The sequence below is a fragment of the Microcaecilia unicolor genome, chromosome 13, assembly GCF_901765095.1.
Source record: "Microcaecilia unicolor chromosome 13, aMicUni1.1, whole genome shotgun sequence".
Lineage (NCBI taxonomy): Eukaryota > Metazoa > Chordata > Amphibia > Gymnophiona > Siphonopidae > Microcaecilia > Microcaecilia unicolor.
Genome location: NC_044043.1, coordinates 65,661,278 through 65,682,092, shown reverse-complemented (window position 1 = coordinate 65,682,092; position 20,815 = coordinate 65,661,278). Strand labels below are relative to the sequence as shown.

Here is a 20,815-nt window from a genome sequence, read left to right as displayed (position 1 = left end):
TGTAGCAGCTCATCCAGATGTAATCCATTTCTTAAAAGGTGTAAATCGGCTAAAGCCTCCAGTAAAGTCTGCTTGTCTCAAATTGGTTCTCAAAGCATTAGAGCATCCTTCATTTGAGCTTCTCAAGAGAGCTACACTTAAAGATCTCACTTAGTCTTTCTTGTAGCTATAACTTCGGCTCACAGAGTATCAAAGTTGCAGGCGTTCTTACAGAGATCCTTTCCTATGTTTTATAGAATTTGGAGTTTCTATTAAGACAGTCCCTTCCTTCCTTCCTTTCAAAAGATGTCTCTCCATTTCATGTAAATCAGCTGCTTATTGCTCCATACTTTCACAGGGAGGACTATAGAGAAGAGTTCAAGACCTTGCATTTGCTGAATGTGTAGAGAACTCTTATGAGATACTTAGAAATGACTTTTATAAATCAGACAGATTGTTTGTACTTTTCGGGGGTAGTAAGAAAAGGTTCAACAGCTTCTAAAGCTACTGTTTCCCATTGGTTGAGAGACCTGATTTCTTCTGCCTACATCCTTTTGTGTAAGCAACCCCTGTTTGGTTTGAAAGCTCATTCTACTAGAGACATAGCAACCTCATGCACAGGTTTGTGCAGTAACTCTCCTTGATATTTGCAGAGCAGAGACTTAGTCCTTGCTGCATAGTTTCTGAATAAGTACAGACTGGATGTGGCAATGATATGAGGAGCTTTGGAGAAGAAGTTTTAAAAGTGGGGGTTGTAGAATCCCTCCCATCATAAGGAATGCTTTGGCTACATCCCATAGCTTCTGGACTGGTCTGATAAGGATAATTAAGGAGGAAAATTATTCTTATCTTCTATTTTTCTTTCCTTTAGTCCTACCAGACCAGATTCCCTCCCTTTTGGATATTGTTGGCTGTTATTTTTTATTTTTGTTTCTATTCGGCAAACATAGTTTAGATTAAATATTTTGGGAATTAATATAGTGAACAACAGTTGGAAGACGTACAACTCTTACTGTTTAAAGAATAATTTCCCCTTTTTATTGCTTGGTTGTTCAAAATACTGAGGAGCTCTCGATGCACAATGTCCTTACTGGGCAAACCACTCAACTTTTTCTGTCTCCATCTGTTGGTCGATAAACATAACCCACAGCTTCTGGACTGGCCTGTTAGGACTCAAGAAAAGAAAATTAGCAGGTAAGAATAATATTTCCTTTCTTACTGCTAGTTGCTCAAATTTCTCCCACTACTTAATCCAGTGCCATGTAATAATTCTGGAAATTAAGGGCCCCATCTCTCCCTTATTTCTTTCTTTATATAAAACTGTCCTACTTGCGGGTGTTTTGTTCCAGGTATAGCTGAACACTTTTCAGTGTAATAACCAAAATACTTCTCTTGAGATCCAAATGGGCAAAACAGTAAATAACAGAGATAGATATTCAAAGGGTTATAAGCGGGCAGGAAAGGGCATTTGTCCATGAAGATGATGGCTTGTACACCTTGGACAACAAAAGAGCCATAGCCTTCTATTAGGACTGGATATATCCTTTGGTGGGCTTTAGGCAAATAAGTGCATTGAGCCTCACATTGTAATATAAACATTCTTGTTTTAATCTGTAGAGATCCTTTATTGCAAAACTTAAGAATATCAACAAACACCATCTAATAAATCTCAACAATACATTTTACCAGTGAGAGCTTATAATAGAGTGTCAATATAACATAAATAAAACATTGATTTCCATGTTTTAAGGAAAGTTTTAACTCCACCCTCTTCCCAGTGTAATATAAAGACATTTAAAACTCCTACAAATGGGGGCCCTGCTTTGTTTTGACTGCAGAATAAAACCAGCAGAGGAAGTAGCAAGTAAATACTGCCCACTAACGACTGCTGACAAGAGAACATTTTGTTTCTTTTGATCCCAGGATCTTAGGACAGCAGTAGCCAAACACACACTGTATAACTGAATATCAGATTGCATGGTGGCATTGGTGAAGAGAGATCTGCAAAGCTGCGATGTGAATCTCTGTCCAAGCATTCAGATACTAATATTGTTTCAAGAGGGATTCTTGATGTGTCAGTAGGATTGATCAGTTTGTTCTGTGGAATGAATGTGAGGTTTACAGTCTAATTCCATCTATCCATGTCCCATTTTTATTATTTCCAGGTTTCCTTTGTGAAAGAAAAGGGTAGAAATAGACTTTTGCCAACAAAAATGTGTTTGTTTCATTGCCTATTGATAGTCTGTTTTCTGTTATTCCCTCTTTTATTAAAGATAATCTTTGGCTAGGGATTCCCACTTGTGAGGACAATATAGTCTACTTGTCCTTGAAGATGAAAAAGTTCATTTTCTGTAACAGGTGTTTCTCCAGAGACAGCAGTCTAAAACCCACCTCCTAGAAGTTGGCATCTCCTAGTAATAGCTTTATACAGAACTGAGGTTATGACCTAGAAAGCTTGAAAGCTTTATATTTGATCTCATCTACTTGTGAGTGATAATGTCTTGGTGTCCTCAGAGAATATCTGTTATGGGTAAGCAGCTTTGCTTGCTCTTTACTGATACTTCATTCTTGTCGCTTTCAATGGTTCCCTTCATCTTCCTATCACTTTCTCTCTTGTTGTTTTTTAAAGTTTTTCTTTGTGTATGTGTCATCTTATATCTCTTCAAATTTCTTTCTATGTGTGTCTCACCCTCTCTCCCATATGTATCACTTATCATGTTTACCTGTGGTGTTCAGGCAGCGACTGGAACAGATGAGAGAGATGTATGACCGAGCAGGGGAAATGACATCCAGTGCCCAGGAGGAGAGTGAGAGCACAATGACTGGAAGTGACCCTTTTTATGATCGTTTCCATTGGTTCAAACTGGTTGGAAGGTATGTGTCATGGCTTCTGTTCATCATCCTCATATATTCCAGACAATACAAGTACATTACTAGGCCACTTAATGCATCCTGTCACATGTAAGCTAATAAACCACTCGGAATGTACTGAAAAGTCCCATTCAATTCATTTTTCAGTGCTTAAAAAGGTCTCCTTGTGAAGTATTTTTTAAAATTTGTAGCTAATTTCTTGATTTGAAATTTGCTTATCTCCTGTCCATTGTGGGTAGGGGTCTTTGATCTTGCCAGTCCCCTTTGCTTTCTGTCTTTGGTTTCTGAGTTAATCCTTACCCAGTGTTCATTTATCTATTTCTGATCCTTTTTTCTTTAAGTAGTAATTTTGGGGATTCCTTTACTTGAACCTCTTGGAGGCATATATGCTTTCTTAGTGAGATAGATACAATGATGATACACTTGCTATGATGATATTAAATTCTAAAACGTTGCATCTCATGATGCTTCTTTATCCGGGGCTCTTACTAGGATAGGCAAGAGGGCAGTAGCCTATGATTCAAAGCTCCTTATGGTGGAAAAATGATTGAAATGTAAACATGAGCTGTCTGTGGATAAAAAGACAGAAAAAGTACTCCAGATTATGGGAAGCAGGGATTAGTGTGGGGCGGGAGAGAGGGTGCAAATAATGCTTGTTTTCCTGGATGCTATAATGCTTAATTATAGCTATACTTAGTTTTACTGAGTCTGTTCCTTAAGTCTGAGCAGTGACTTATCCAAGAGAGTCACAGATAGCCCTATGAACATTACACACTTCTCATTATCTGCCAGCTCAAGCAGTTATAAGAGCTGTTTTAAGGATAGTCTGGCATCAGAGCTACAGCTGGATTGTATAACAGCCCATGTTTCTAAAATTGCATAAAGTGGATATGGAACCCTTTGGTCATACCAGACTATCTTTGGGTAAGTTATAACGTACAGAGTTCTGCCATTAAATGTAAATAACAGAAAAAAATGCCTCGCTGTCATCCAAGTAAGCAGTGAGATTGTGCCCCAGCTTTATTACCTTTTTCTTTGCTTTCTGCTTAGTCCAGTGCCTCTCTCCTTGCAGTGTCCCCCTCCCACCCTCTCAGTTTTGACTCCCTTGCTTGGTTTTTGGTTTTGCTTTGGTTAGTACTGGCAGTGTTCCTTGTCCTTCAGTATGCTAATGAGGAGTATTGCCTTAACTGATGTCTAGTTCCCCCATTTTCCACGGTTGTGTGAATGAGCACGTCGCTGACCGTACACCCTCCCCTACCTTCTCTACTGCTGACTCGGACATCACGGAGCTGGCTGATGAACAACAGGATGAAATGGAAGACTTCGATGACGAGGCCTTCGTGGATGACACGGCCTCAGATGCTGGCACCGAGGAGGGATGCGACCTCTTCAGTGATGGGCAGGACCCGTTTTACGACCGGTCCCCCTGGTTCATTTTAGTGGGAAGGTTGGTGAGGTTACTGTCAGACGGCAAAAAGGGACCAGCTCTTCCTATGGCTACAGCTATCCCACCATAAGCCCTAGTGCCTGTCACAAGGCTGTAGTGTAAGCCATTCTGTCTACACAGAACTTGGGTGGGATTTCTTAAAAAAAAAAAAATAATAATAAATAAATACATAAAAGGAAGTGTCAGAGAGTTTTGACTCATCTGGGTTATAAGGTTAAGGGACAGAGTTCTCTCTAAACGGAGACTGGATCTCAGACCACTAGCAGCTAGCTCTTGTTTATGAGGGGAGACGTTAGTCAGCATTTTCATTTTGCTGTTTTTATTGATGACTCCCACAACTATTTGTGCACATGAAATTGGTCTGGTTAGATTAAAACTAAATTGGGAACAAAAGAGTGATTATAACTTTAACGCTTCAGTAGACACACCTAGTCCATCAAAAAGATTGTGTTTGTTCTACAGTGCTGTTGTCTTGGAGGTTGTGCTTTACCTCTTTCTCCTAAAATATTACAGCCTGCTTGCTTGTTGAATTCAATTCTGATTGGATCCCCTTTTCTTGGTCAAAATATATATTTTACTTCCACTGATTTTGCCTCTTACCTTTTTCCTAAAAGTATAACATACTTCGTATTTTTAAAATGAAGGTTGGGGGACTTTATTAAAAACAGTCAAATCCCCATGCTTTTCAAGTAGAAAATGGACTTGTTACTGTGACAGCAGTGAGTAGTGGAGACTATTGATCTCTGTCGTTAAACATACTTTGAATATAATGTTGAGAGTATATTTCTTATTTCTATAATGTCAGTGTGGATATATTTGTTGATCGCTTAACTGTAAAGCTCAGGGCAATGTACAGTCAGCTAATACAAATATATGGGAATTTCACAATTAAAAATATTGGTGAAAAATGCAAGTTAAAACAGTCAACCCCTATGCAAACCTGACAAATAGAATAAATAACAACCAAACTAAATCCAAAGCTATCCAAGTTAGGGGTAAGCTAACTCAGAGAATGGCCTTCAAAAGCTTTATTTGAAAGTCTAATTAGCATTCTTGCACTAGAGTACTTAAAATGTGTATAGGCACAGAGAATTTATATACTTTACACACACCAAGTGGCAGGAGGTACTAAAAGCCATGCATCTGTTTGAAAGCACCCCTTTTCTCTGGGGACAAGCAAGTTAGCCTCACAGATGGAGGATGCCATCTGATGGAGCCTGCACAGAGAAGCTTCTTCCAGCTTAGATTACTATAGAAACTTAGAAGAGGCAGCACTGTCCATTCACACCATTTCCCACTTGTTGCTGTTGCACAGAACCACCTCAGATTTGGGGGTTTTTTCTGTTGTGCCTAACAGATGCCTGCCATCGCAATGTTGATTACATTTCATACCTTGCTGTTGTGCAGGCGTCTTTGAATTTAATTCTTCTTCTGTTAGTTACCCTACTTAGCTTTCATCAAAGTTTTTAAAGTTTTCTAGTTTTTTTTTTGTTGTTGTTGTTGTTGGCTCAGTCATCTCCTTTATTTGGGTCATGAGGCATTCTAGTTGAACCTTTTTAAAAATAGTCATTTGATTTTACTCTGGCTATATTTTATAGTGACAGTCCCAGAAAAAATGTGGATGATATGTAAAACCATATCCTGAAGTATTTGCAGTGCCTCGGGCCTGATCATGAGCACTCTCAATGTCATTTGTGTTCTTGGATGCAAAAAGAGGCATTTGTAGAAATAAAGAACAGCATGAAATAATCTTTGGCGCGTTGAAGTCTGGTTCATCAATTTTCTGCATCAAGGGCATCAGTATCAAAGGATGAAGAGGCACTGGATGCTGGCAGTGCATCAGCATTGTGAATGCATTGATAACTGTCCACATCAAACACCGCTAGAGCCTATTAGGTTGGGCATCAACAAGTCCACTCAAAGAGAAAGGATTCACTCTCTTCATCAACGTTGAGGGCGCAACGTTGAAATAGTACCCCACTGGGACATAGCATTTGCATCAAGGTACTGGATACTCTTATACTCTTGAAGTGACACTGCACAGAGGACCTGCTTATCCTCATCAATGCCACCAGTATCTTAACAGCCTTGAAGGACTTAAGACCAGGTTACCAATTTTCCCCAAATTGGAAGAGCATGACTCTCCTACTGGACTGCTTACACAGAGACCTGAAAGGGCCTCAGAGTCGATATCTGCTGCAAATTGTCATTCTCCAGTGCATAGGGGGAGGAAGCTTCATCAAGATACAGAAGGACTTTTGTGTTTAGACACCCTCAGTCAAGGCTGATCTCCACTGAGGTATAGAAGTCTAGCCAAGCTCAGACCCAGATCTCCCCCTTTCAATTCTTTACTTCCGGGGCTGTAACTATGAACCAGCAGAGCTTTCTGAAAAGGAGGACTCTACGGATGTAGATTCTCCTTATAAAAGAAAAAGATCTCTCCTTTAACAGCTTTCTTAGGGAAGTGGCAGGGGCCATTCCATTAAGTCAGGGATGGAGGAGGAAATCAGAGCAGAAACATTAGATATCCCCCCAATTCTTCCTCCCAAGGAAGTTGTGACAATGCCCATTGACAGAATCCTTAAAAATGTACTGATGGAAATATGAAGACCTCCTCTCTGTACACAGGCGAAGAAGAAGTTAGGCTTTTTTAGAATACAGAAGGCTCCCAGATTCAAGAAATGGCAGTATCATTAGGCCTCTGTGGTGGTTGAACCTGCTCTCAAAAAGGTCAAGCGCTCTAAGTCTCATTCTTCAGTGCTACCAGGGAGCAAGGACCATACTTTGGATGCTTTTGGGGCAAACATTTTTCATAACTCTATACTCACTTTCTGCATTATGTCTTACCACTTCTTTGTGGGCCAATACAAGTGAAACACTGTGCGTAAGAATAAGAGTTTGCAGATTCTCTACCTTATGATAGGTCAGTGCAGCTCTGATCATTACTGAGCAAGGGAAGAAGTGTAGGAAAACACGTGATCAGAACAATGTATAATTTCAGAACTGCAGGAGCTTCTGCCTTAACTATTGGAGACTGCGTACTCTTATGGTTGTGAGCTTATGACCTCAGGTATGATTTGTAAGAAAACCTTGCTGACATACCTTACCTTGGAGGAAATCTTTGGAGATAAGGTTAAGGAGGAAGCTTCCCTCACTAAGTAACACAAGTCCTTCTCTTGGCCCACTATCAGCCCAGCCTTCACCTTTTCTTGGAGGTATATAGATGGGGGACAAAGGAGTACCTATTGCTCTGAGATGTAGATCTTTGCTTCTTCATTCCAGTCAAGCACAAAATGGATCAAGCACTTGTAACAGAGAGCAGAGAGCCCAGAAACCACAACCTGCTCCCCACCCAAAACGTGGAGCATAACTAGTGTACCAGTGTCCTTGCCAGATGGAGGAGGGCTGAAGTGTTTTGCAAGCTGTTGGCCCTCTTTAACCTCTGACTTCGGTTTGAAAATCATCCATCCAGTATACAGACTTTATCTATTTGAGGTTCCTCCAAATTTCCCACTGCGTGTCTCTTGGTCTAACTCTCAGTAAATACTTACTAAGGAGTTCCTCTTTAGAGGCCAGTGCGGTCAATTTTACTCCATATATTTCCTGATGATAAAAAGGGAGGGGTGGATTCTTCTCCATCCTGGATTTAAGGGTCTTGAACAAGTTCCTTTTTCAGGAAAAGTTCTAAATACTTTCTCTGGGTACACTGATCCGTTACCTCCAAAAGGGAGCGTAGTTATGTTCTTTGGACTTCAAGGATATGTACACTCACAGAGAGAGACATCCAAGTCACCAGAGGTATCTCAGATTTGTAGTAGAGAAATGTCAGTACCAGTACCATGTTCTGCTTTTTGGCCTCACATCAGTTCCACAAGTGTTTAAAAGAATTCTAGCCTTGGTAGCGGGAAACTTCTGCATACTGGTTGGAAACATGCATCCCTTTCTAGATGAGTGGCTGGTCAAAAAGCACATTGCAAGATGGAGCTCAAAGATCTATGGGATTAACAATTTGCGTGCTGGAGTAACTAGGGTTTGCCATAAATTACCCAAAGTTCCACTTAATCCCGTCATCTCAGTTGGGATTCGCAGGAGTGCTGCCAAAGTCTTTCCCATAAGAAATGATTATCCCTCTTGGTGTCCATCATGAAGTGAGTAGGCAGACGTTAACTTGGGATATATTGAGAATATTATACCACGTGGTTTCAACAATGCACTTAACTCCCCTGACATCACTCAGAATGAAAACACCCCAATGGCCCTTGAGCACATAGGAGGTAATTCTGTAACATAGGTGATAACATTTATATGCTGATTATGCACATAAATGTTTGTGCACATGTGTGTGTGACTGCAAAATTCTGCTATACCCTCTTAACTTACATAGTACATATATGCATGGGAGTGTACACTAAGGCTGTACCAAATATTTGTATTCAATTTGATTTGGCCCCAAATAGGGGCCCGAATACATTATTCGTATTTGGCCGAATAGCAATTTAAATTCGAGCACGAATCATCTGGGGCTCTGCTTTGCTAAATCCTACTGAAATAAACATCTCTGATTTCACATTGCTTCTTTTATTGTTTGTTATGTTAAAGCTCAGTGCCCATTATTCAGTATTCATATTCGGCCAAATAATATTTTTAATTATTCGTATTTGACCGAATAGTAAAAGATGCTATCAGTACAGCTCTAGTGTATACATGGTGGAAGCTTGGGTGGGACTTCTATTTATATACATAACTTATAGACTACCCTAAGTTACGCAGTTATCTGCAGCACCTAGATGCTAACATTTACATTAGCTCTATGACTAGCATAAGTGCTTGCATCTAAATGTTAAGTGTGTATATATCTATTCTGTAAAGGAAAGTTGGTGCCTATATTTCTTTATAGAATTGGCTCCTACCAGACACCCTGTTATAGGGTTGACCTGTCTGTGGACTAAGATCACTCAAACATCATGGGATGTAGTTTGTGTTACCAAACATCTATGGGGCTAATAGTTAGATTATTCCAATCTGGTTAAAGGAATCCCCTTTCAGCGTCCTCTAGTACAAATTGTGCTTACCACAGATGCTTCTAAACTGAATTGGGAAGTGAATAATTTGCTAGAGTTAGCAGCATGGAATGCTCTAAAGGCTTTTAGAGATTGGTTGGCCAGCAAAATAATTATAATTCAAATGGACAGGCTGACATACATTAGATCAGCAAGCAGAGAGGAACTGGATTCTTCCTGCTGTGTTGAGAAACTATAAGAATGTAGAACTGAGCCATCTTTCACTGCCTCTGTGGAGAAGATTTGCAAGGTTACATCATGAGCTTCAGTCCATACATCCACATTTTATTACTGCTTGAAAAAGGACTCTCGACATGACAGTAAATTTGACCAGTTAGTGCCCCACAATCTCTTTGGGGATTAGAATCCAGCTCCTTCTTCCATAGTCTCTTGCCACCAGATCTTTCGTGATAGCCGCCTGTTGCAGTGTCTTTTTCATTCAATTTTTTCTCTTTATGTGGAAGGCAGCCTGAAGTTAAGGATCCCCATCTGTGAGGACTTAACTATCTTGCTTGTTCTCGGAGAAACCAAGTTACTTACCTGTAGCAGGTGTTCTCCATGGACAGCAAGATACATGTCCTTATGTACCCACCCACCTCCCCTGGGAGTTGACTTCTACTCTAAGCTTTATTAAAGACTGAAGAGGTCCAAGTGACAATGACGAGCAGGAAGGTGCACACATGCGAAGAGTTGCTTCATTAAAGCTTCTAGAGTAATTTAAGCTGAAGAGATTTCTCTGTGCAGGCTCTATTGGATGAAGTCATTTATTTATAAGGACTTCTATCCTGCTGACCACAAAGAACACCTACTTCATGTAAGTAACTTTATTTAACTAGCTGCACTGTAAATTCAAATTCAGAGCCTGATTGAAGATTTAAGATTTTCTGGCTCGCTTTATTGTATACTAGTATAAAAGGCCCGTTTCGGTAGGCAATGAAACGGGCACTAGCAAGGTAATCCCCCCTCCCTGCAGCGTCCTTCCTGTCTCCCCTGCAGCCACCCATCTGGTCTCAGGACCCCCTCCCCACCAACCCTCCTCTGCCCCTGCAGTGGCCCTCCTCTCTCCCCTGCTCCCCCTGCAGCAACCCATGTCCAGCAACTCTCCTCTCCCCCTGCTCCCCCTGCAGCCACCCATGTCCAGCAACCCTCCTCTCCCCCTGCAGCTACCCATGTCCAGCGACCCTCCTCTCCCCTGCCCCTCTGCAGCCACCCATGTCCAGCGACCCACCTCTCTCCCCTGCCCCCCCTGCAGCCACCCATGTCCAGCAACCCTCCTCTCCCCCTGCAGCGTCCCTTCTGTCTCCCCTGCAGCCACCCATCTGGTCTCAGGACCCCCTCCCCACCTCCCTCTTCCCTGCCCCCCCTGCAGCCATCCATGTCCAGCAACCCTCCTCTCCCCCTGCAGCCACCCATGTCCAGCGACCCTCCCCTCCCACCTCGGCGCATCACCCAGCCCCTACCCCCCCCCCCCCCCCGGGCACATCAACCCCCTCGCCACCTGCAGACGCCAATACTAACGCTGTCCGGCCGCTGCTGCGTCTCCTGTTGAGCAGCAGCGGCAGGTACAAAAAGAAAAAAGCCAAAAAAAGATTTTAAACCTGAAACACGGCTCCGTAGACAGCCATCTGGCATTGGCTGTCATCTCTGCAGCCGCTCCTCCTCTCCCCTCTGATGTCGCTGCGCTCCTCCGGGGTCTTCCTGCAGGGGCAGTGACGTGGAGGGGAGAGGAGGAGCGGCTGCAGTGACGACAGCCAATGCCAGATGGCTGTCTACGGAGCCACGTTTCAGGTTAAAAATCTTTTTTTGGCTTTTTTCTTTTTGTACCGGCCGCTGCTGCTCCAAAGGAGAAGCAGCAGTGGCCGGACAGCGTTAGTATTGGCTGCTGCGGGTGGTGAGGGAGTTGATGTGCCCGAGAGGGGGGGGGGGGGTAGGGGCTTTGTTGCTGCGCCAGGGGGGGGGGGGCTTGGGTGCTGCGCCGGAGCAGAGGGGCTTGGGTGTTGCGCTGAGGGGGGCACTGAGAGCTGATTGGTAGGCAGGGGGAGGAGTAGGGAAACACGCGACTCCTCCCTTTGCCTTGGAATCAGCTGTCAGTGACATCACTGACATCAGTGCATTCTAAACTGCCTAGCATACCACCTCCGAGGGAGCCACAGTCCCAGGCACATTAGAACGTTGGAGGTGAGAATTATTATATAGGATGCTCTTCACTTATACCTGTGCTTGGCTTGCAGTAATCACTTTGAGTAATTAATATTATACAGTCTCTGAGTCAGTGGTTCCCAAGTCTGGTCCTCAAGAACCTGCAACAAGTCTGGTTTGCATCATCGCCACCATTGATAATCCTTTAGTATGCATTCTATATAAATCCTATTCATAAAATATCTGTGATGTCATGTGCAGCTGGGTGGAGGATTGTATGGGTCAGAGGTGCTGTTCTTTCTGTATATTCCTAGACATCAAAAGGTAAATTGTGGCAGCTTCTCAGGGTTGTTTGGCAAGCAGCCTTAAAAAAACCCAAAACAAGTGAAGAGCATCTGAGTAGGCACCTTAGAGGCCAATGCTAAAAAGACACCATTAACATCTGTGTACGTGTATAGTCTGCTGAACTTACCAAACAGCGATCAATTCTCAAAGGAAATCGCATGCAGATGAGATACGTGGAAAGTCTACGTGCAGCTTGGTAGAGATAGTGCCTATTGATGTTCTGCACATGCCCAAGGGAAAATAAAAAGCAGAATGGCAATAACTGCATCATAGGCATGCAAACCTTTTTGCGTGCACCATAGATGGTCATCATTTGCGTGTGTTCACTGACGTCATATGAGTTCTTGGAGGATTGTCTTGTTGTTTATTGTTCCACGACACCGTTTTACACTACTGTTACATGTGGAACACACACATATAATACACAGACATTGCACATTTCCCCACACATAGAGAATGACATGGGGACAAAGTTTGTCCCCATCCTGGCGAGCTTTGTCCCCGTCCCTGCAAGCTCTAACCCCCATCCCCATCCCTGCAAGCTCTAGCCCCCATCTGCACAAGCCTCAAACAGTTATTTGGTACAATGCCAGAGATATAGAAAGAGATGCATTTACTCCTGTACTGTGCAAAATGGTGTTAGTGGAGTGCAACTAGGTCAATAGCCCTTGGCCCCTGACAAGAGAGATCCCCAAGCCTGATGAAAGTGAAGAAAGGGGTCCCCTCCCAAATTTCTGCCCTGAGCCCTAGCTATGTCTAACACTAGCTCTGGCAAGATGCACATTTCAAATCTGACATACTCTAATCACAAAATGGAAAATAAAATTATTTTATCTACCTTTTGTTGTCTGGTCATTGTATTTTTAAAATCGTGTTGGTTTCAGGCTCTGGTTTCTGCTTCTCTTTCTTAATTCACTCACCAGGTTCTCCTCTCCATTTGACTTCTCTTCTCTCTCCATGTCCACCATCCATCTTCCATTTCTGTGTCCCTATCGTCCCCCATGTTCAGCATCTCTCTTCTGTGTCCCTATACTTCCCTGTCCAGTATCTACTGTGCACTCATATCTCCACATCCATCATCACCTCTCTATATCCCTATCCTTTCCCCCTGTGTTGAACAATATCTCCCTTCTATGTCTGGCATTGCACCTCTGTGTCCATATACCATCCCCACACTTCATCTCCCCTTTGCGTCTCTGTCCCTGTGTTCCCCCCCCCCCCCCCATGCACTTTCACCTCTGTTTGTGTTACCTCCCTGTGTCCAGCTTCTCACCTCTCTTCCTCTTCCACACCAATGTGTGTCTCTTCTCTCCAACCCAACCCGCTTCTCTCCTTCTCTTTGCCCACCCATTCCAGCATCTGGTTCACCTGCCTGCCCTCTTTCCCTTTCTCCTTCCCTCTGTGGGTTCAGTATTTGACTCTGTCTTCCTTCTTCCCCATGGTCCGGCATCTCTTTCCCTTCCCTGTAGCCCCCCTCTTCCCAGGGTCCAGCCAGCATCTCTCACCTTTCCCTCCAGCCCCTCTCGTCCTCCCATGGGTCCAGCCAGCACCTCTCTTATTTTCCTCCACCCCTTCCTCCTATGGGTCCAGCCAGCACTTCTTTCTTTTCCCTCCAGCCCCCCTCCCTCTTCCTATAGGTCCAGCTCCCCTCTCTTCCCATGGGTCCAGCCCCCCCTCCCATGGATCCAGCCCCCCACCTTCTCCCATGGGTCTAGCCATCCCCCACCTCCTTTCCCTCCAGCCCTCCTTCTCCTCCCCCCATGAGACCAGCCAGCACTTTTCTCCTGCCCCTCCCCCCATGGGGGGGTCACTTGAGGAGGTTTTGGTGTCATTTACACTTTCCTGCAGCCAGCTGGCAGTGATTCACACAGGCTGGCTTAAGTTGCAGTAGAGAGGGTGGGACTTGGCAGGAGGAAGGCCATGGAGCTGGCTTGTGTGAATTCATGCTGGTGGCTGGCTGCAGGAAAGTGTAAGTGACTCCAATACCTCCTTGAGTGACACACACGGGGAGGAGAGGATTTTTTTTTTTAAACCATGGGAACAAGGCTTTTTACTGTTCCTGCAGGGTGGTATAAAGCTTTGTTCCCGCATCCTTGGTAATTTTTTTTTATTTATTTTTTTTTAGAGTGTTACCATTACTGCGGTATATCTGCTGTAACGGTAACCATGTCATTCTCTATCCACACACAATACACGGGCATGGCATATTTCCTACACATGTGCCGTTACTATTAAAAAATGCAACAGACTGCTTTCCCTTTTCTACAAGCAGAACACACACATATAAATACACGCAGATTGTATATTTCCCACACACATGGCATATTTCCCACATATGTGCAGATACTAATTAAAAATACTAGCAGCCTATTCCACTGAGAAGTCACCCTGATGCAACAACACTTTCAGACCTTCCGGAAAATTTTGAATGTTACAGCTAGGCACTCCTTTCTGTGCATTGCTCGGAAACATTTGCGCATCACACGGACTGCTCATTTTAATACAAATGAGCTTGTTTTCATACATTTGCTTCGCATTTTCAGTCTCTGCTTCTGCGAACGGTAAAAGCAGTGCGGAGATACTTTGTGCATTAGGTGCGTAATAATGTGCATGCTAAACTGACTAAAACCGGTCTAAATGAAATGTTGCAAGCCCAGTTTGCTTTGAGCATCAGGGCCTTAATCGTTACAGCTTCAGTGATATGAGGGATTTTGGGGACTAGGTAAAGAAGTTCAGCAGTGGCAATGAGTAATCTTAATTCACTGCGAGATGTTTGTGAGCATGTTGCAAGTATAGCAAAAACCCCAGCTAACTTCCTATTTTAAATGATCTTCTAACCTCCCTCCTTCTGTGGAGTATGTAATCTATCCTACGTTTTTATTTTGCTTGTTTCATTTTCTCCATTTTATTTTGCATATATTGGTATCCTGTAATTTTTGTTGTAAAAGTTTTCCTTGATATATAGAGATTCAACAGAATTTAATATAGTAATATCTTGTTTTGTCCCTGTTTGAATATTCTTGGATATATGGCATACTGAAAGCAAGGAATCAGGAGCAGTGCATGTAGGATTCAGGTGTGATACGTGGATGTGATTTGGGAAGACAATGCACACAATCTTTTTCTGTCATATTCTGTATAATTCCTGTGTACTTTAATGACAGCAATACAGTTAAGTTATTAAAAGGAACTGTCATTGGTACACAGTGCATCTTACTGGAGCAGGTCAGTGCTTCCACAGTTGATATTGTAAGAGGAGTTTGAGTAAGGTACAATCATATTCATTTGCTGAAAACTAGGCCTGTTGAGGTTTCTTGAGGACCAGAGTTTGAAAGCCAAGCATCAGTCCAGTTCATAGATCTGTCTTTGCTATTAGTAGAATCTTGTGATGATGATGGATACTTATAGTCCACTTCTATCCCTAAATGTTTGGTTCAGAGCAGGTTAACAACGACAACAACAACAAAAAGGACTATGCAAGTCCAGAACTACAATAATAAATAATTATAATTCAAACAAAGTTCCCTCCCTCTCACTGCTCAGAAGAGTATTTTCAGTGTGGCTAGAATAACAATACTTATAGTTAGTGATAGTGTAGCATAGGATCAGAAGAAACAGACCAATCTGTTGTGTTTTCTACCTGTTCTTAGATCTCATCTTGGCCCTATAGCTAAGGTCTGAGTTATGGGCTGAGGGTGGTCTCTTTTAATGTTTGGCTTACATTGAGAACCTGTACAGAATCGGTGGGTAGGAGTTAATGCCCTGCAACTGTATCTCATTGGGAATACAGTCAAGGTAGTGGCCATTGTCAAAGCAAGAGAATTAAGTTTATTGCTTAAAGACAACTTTGGAAGGGCTTCACCTAGAACTATGAAAACTGACAACACAGAAAGCCACATGGGCTATTTATTTTGCCCACCGTACTTTTTTTTAGTGTTATACACTTCAGTAATCTAACTTTCCCTTAGTTGATGCATGATGGTCATTTGAAATTAACAAGGTGTGGCAGCTGCTCTGGCTCTTGGGATTTCATAACCTCTCTGTCATTTGTGTAATTGCATTTTTCTAGGAAAAATATTCTCTTCAATTTAAAAATGGAGGAGGACAGAGCTTGTCCCTTTAGCCGTCTAGTGCTATGCTAGGAAGTTATTTTTCCAACTAGATCAGCACGTATGCTGTTGGATGTTTTGTACTTATGAAGTGAACAGGGGATTATGTTTTAATTTGTGCTTTAGTATTAAATATAAACCACCCCCATGCTGTTTTATGTTAGTTAAAATATGAGTTTCATGTTCAGTTTTATTTTACCTCCCCGGTCTCACCGCATGTGCAGCTCACTTCATGTATTCTACATAAATACAGGGATCCATCTCTAGCAATTGAGAAGGGGTGAAAACCAATGACTCTTCCATATCTGATCCCATTCTTCAATTTTACTCACTTCTGCTAGAGCGAAAGGGGAGTTAAAGCTGGCTCTGTGCAGATGGACAGTGCCTTGAGGCAGATTCAGATGCAGAGTGATATTTCTGGCATGAAGCTCGCTGCTTTGAGGTCAAAATTAATTTTTACTTCATTTTGCATTCTATAACTTTGCTATTCAATTTAAACATTTTTTGAAATTAATTTTTCTAATAAATTGTAGCTCTCATTTTTTCATTTTTCTCCCCTTGGTGCCATCCTCCCTGTTTCTCACCCTGATTTTGTACCTTTGATACCCTCTCTTCCTCAACTCTGTTTATTCTTTGACCTACTTTTTCTCCTTTTGGCTCTGTTCTATTAGTGTTCTCTGTCTGTCTCTCTCTTCCCCCCCCCCCCCCCAAGCCTCTTGGATCTGTTCCCACAGTGCTCTCTTCTGTTCCCTTTATATAGATGTGCCCTTTCTTATCCCTCCTATTTGCAGACCATGCCTTGTGCTTCCATGATTTTCTGCCATACCTTATTTGCAGCTATTTTGATATTTCTGACCTTGTACCAAGATGTGTTTTATTATTTGCTTCCTTTGTATATTATTATTTACTATGATTTTTTTGGTTTGCTGTTCCCATTCCTGTTCTGATTTCAGCAAAGATAATGGATGGGTTACAATACGAAGTGACACAGTAATTTATAAAAAAAAAAGATTTTACCTACCCTTATGAAGAGATTTACCCAAGGTAGTGTACAAGAGCTGTAGCAGGATGTAGGCAGATTACACTATAGTAACAGTAAAACTATAATAAAATACTACACAATTCAAACAGTGAGAATTAAAAATAGACAAGCTAAATTGTAATAACAGTAGTATGATAAGTATCAGTAAAATGCACATTAAAACAGTACAGTAGAACATTCATATAACAGAAATAGAATAGTAGTAAATAGCAATGTCAGCACAATAGAAATGAAATAACTTAATAGGCAGAAGAGGGGGCATGTTTAGTTGAGTCATATAGACAGGCAAGATGGGTAAGACAAAGGCACTGGGATAAATAAAAGTAGGTGGCTAGACCGAATGAAAATATATGTAAAGAGGAATAAGGTATGTGCAACTGATCTCAGAGGGTTTGTGGCAAGCTGATCCCAATGTGATATGAGAGCAGATGCAGTCTAGAATCAGGCATAGCCTTTTTCAGTTATTGGATGATGGATGGTTACTACAGGCAGGTGGAAGTTGGAGGAACTGATCTTGAGCTGGGGGTTGGGTGACAAGTGAGCTAGTAGAATATGAGAAAAGGAAGTTGATTATGAAAGGAGCAACTGGAGGTGGGAATGGTTTTTATGGTTAGTGGGTGGGATATGGTTCTGTCACTATGATGTTTTCCTTTTGGTTGTTTTGGATCATTGTCATCGATCATCAATATTAAAAGAACATTGCATATTGCATGGCAAGCTGCAGAATTATATGTATCTTATTGCTTTTTGAATTCCTAGTACCTTATTCTGGTCTGGTTTGTCTCTCTCCCCTTTCCCCCTTTGCAGAGCATTTGTATATCTCAGTAATCTGCTGTACCCAGTGCCCCTGGTGCACAGAGTTGCTGTTGTCAGTGAGAAAGGAGAAGTACGAGGATTTCTGCGTGTAGCAGTTCAGGCCATTGCTGGTAAGTACAGTTACATTTCCCCACTACTCTTAAGAATCACATAATTCTAGACTCTCAGCACAGTTGACTTTACTTTGTGCATATGCAAGAGGTCAGGAGAAGATTCTCCCTGTCTGTCATCCATGTCTCAGTTCCTCCTCTTTCACACTCCACAGCTGATGAAGAGGCTCCTGATTATGGATCTGGTGTTAGGCAATCAGGAACTGCAAAAATTTCCTTTGATAATGAATACTTCAATAAGGTAGGATTCTTTAATTTGACTGAAGTGGTAGGGAGAGGCAAGAATGTGAAAATACAAGTCGGCACAATCCCTGATCCAAGTTCAGATAACAAACCAGTATGAGTTTATCTCACATTACTGCAGCTATATGACTGCTGTTTTTCAATAATTGATGTATAGAGCGAAAGTTACTTTTGGATTCAGGCAATCTTTTTAACTAGCTGAACCCCCTTTCCTGTGTATGAAGTAACTTCAAAATCATTAAGACAAGTTAACTACAGATGCCTGTATTCCCACAGTGCCAGCAGTTTTTAAACAAAGCGCAATGTTCTTCTCAGAGCAGGCTTACTATCACTGTAGCATATTAAGTACAAAATCCTGTGATTTTAGGATCGGTTTGGTTTATTAACTCAGTATGCAGATCTATGTTAGGAGACTTGAACTATAGTTCTTACAAGACATAACTCTTGTACTAGTAAGAATTGGTATCTATCTACAGAGAGCATTTTATTATTTGGATGTATACATTTTCCAAACACAGCCACCAGGATTCTTTCTCCTTCTATGCCGCCTCCCCCTCAAACAAAGTAAAACCGAACCAGAGCTGATCTATCATTGGTCACTTAGTGACTATTTGACCAAAAGAAGGCTGCTTTCATGACCCTTCATCGTTAAGTAGTAACTAATAGTGCTCTTTCCTGCTCTGCTGAGGACATTAGAGAGCAGAAAACTGTTTGCATTTTCTGTGTTTCTTTAACATGATGGCCATGTCTTGCCTTTTTCTTACCTGTTAGAGCAACATCTCAACAGTTGCAATGACTCGTTCCGGCCTGTCACTGGAAGAGCTGCGGATTGTGGAAGGGCAGGGTCAGAGCTCTGAGGTCATCACTCCTCAGGATGAAATCAATATAATGAAAGAAATGGGTGAGTTGCTTCAACAGATTTTCAGTGTATATGTATTCTTCAAATTAAAAAACTTACTAGTGTATTACCCTAACCTGCAGGGCTATAAGCCTTGGGTATGTGTAACATGGCTTGGTCATTACAGAGTCGAAGTCTGGAAAGTCACTGGATGGCAAGATATTAGTAGATGGATTTTCAGAAGACATTGGTGATCACCTGAAGTTGGGTAGTATGTTCACCTTTCGTGTCACCGTGCTGCAAGCTAGTGGGATCCTGCCTGAGTATGCAGATATCTTCTGCCAATTTAAGTAAGTACTGGTCAAGGAAGCAGGGTTGGACTGCAAATATTGTGCTCACTGGGGAGCATAGTGCATGAATGGTGTAGAATGAGTAGAAGTGGGAAGGAGGGCTTGAGATTATTGATGGATATCTGTTAACACAAGTGCACTAGTGCAAACCAGTCTCTGTTTCATTGTCTTCAAAGGATGGGTTTTGCACTATTTCAAAGGTCAAACACAGAGGTGGTTTTTGGAAGCTTTTTTTGCCAATGATGAAACTCCATGCCCCATAAGGTTTTTTTCAGCTTGGAGCTTGTGACATGATTTAGCTCTGTAGGATTGTGTTCCTAGAGCTCTTTGAGGGATTTTCTTTCCAACTGAGATGTGCTGTGAAGAGTTTTCTCTCTATATATTTTTTTGCATTCTCTGAGATGTGTGCTTCTGTGTAATATGTAGACAGTATTGCAGACGTTTGATTATTATTTAAATAAAATGCCAACTATGGAGTTTGAATATTGAACCGAGAGTATATGATATCCAGGGAGAGCATCTAATGAGTGTGAAGAGAACATCCATGACTGATTATGGTTAGTACACATATACAGATTCATATGTTTGTAATCTTATGTGTTGATAAAAATGTATGTACTTATTTGGTCTTATGGATTCTTGCATAGATAAAGCATAGTTATTCATAAACATTGTGTACATACCATAAACTCAACCTTCACCACTGATTTTTTTAAATATATTTTCCATGTCAGCTTTTTACATCGTCACGATGAAGCTTTTTCCACAGAACCACTGAAGAACAATGGCCGTGGAGCACCTTTGGGATTCTACCATGTGCAGAATGTGAGTTTTTTTTTCAACTGTAAGTTTTATAACTGTGTATATGTTTAATACTGCATCTCACATTCTGTATCTCTGGTTCATTTTCTTGGTTTTAGATCACTGTGGAAGTGACTGAATCCTTTGCTGAGTATATCAAGACTAAACCAATTGTATTTGAGGTGTTTGGCCATTATCAGCATCATCCACTGCACCTGCAGGGACAGGACCTCAGGTAGGAAAAGGATTCAGGGGCTAAGGGGTGCCTTGTTTTTTGAACAGGAAGGCTGGGGGTAGTGTAAAGTGGCTATCCAGAGTTGTTGGACACGTTCCATGAGCAGTATGCAATATGTATGAAATCTACAGACCAAGCAGAAGTGTTAAGGAAGTATAGACCAAAGACAGGATTGGAATTAGTATCTTCTGCAGTCATAGGAATAAATCCAAGTTTTTGTTTTCCTGCAGCCCTCCACAGCCTTTGCGCAGATTCTTTCCTCCTCCAATGCCTCTCTCCAAACCAGGTGAGATAATCATCCTCTGTGCTGTACCCCTAGTATGTGCTCTAAGATGAGGTCTTTTTACTCTCTTATTCTTGTCTCCTCCTCCCCCCCATTTACCCTTGAGAATAAGCATCTGTTTCCACATCCTTCACTGCACACATGAGA

At 42.0% G+C, this 20,815-nt stretch overlaps 1 protein-coding gene across 1 annotated transcript in view; it reads left to right on the top strand.

Annotated features, from left to right (window-relative positions):
• The window catches only part of LOC115482563 (6-phosphogluconate dehydrogenase, decarboxylating), a 419,310-nt gene that overhangs the window by 317,267 nt on the left and 81,228 nt on the right, over window positions 1-20,815 (top strand). The window contains exons 12-19 of the mRNA XM_030222454.1: window positions 2,716-2,853; window positions 17,800-17,918; window positions 18,074-18,159; window positions 18,933-19,062; window positions 19,187-19,349; window positions 20,084-20,174; window positions 20,270-20,385; window positions 20,616-20,671. Coding sequence (XP_030078314.1) covers window positions 2,716-2,853; window positions 17,800-17,918; window positions 18,074-18,159; window positions 18,933-19,062; window positions 19,187-19,349; window positions 20,084-20,174; window positions 20,270-20,385; window positions 20,616-20,671 — 899 coding nt within the window. The remainder of the gene's footprint in view (window positions 1-2,715; window positions 2,854-17,799; window positions 17,919-18,073; window positions 18,160-18,932; window positions 19,063-19,186; window positions 19,350-20,083; window positions 20,175-20,269; window positions 20,386-20,615; window positions 20,672-20,815) is intronic.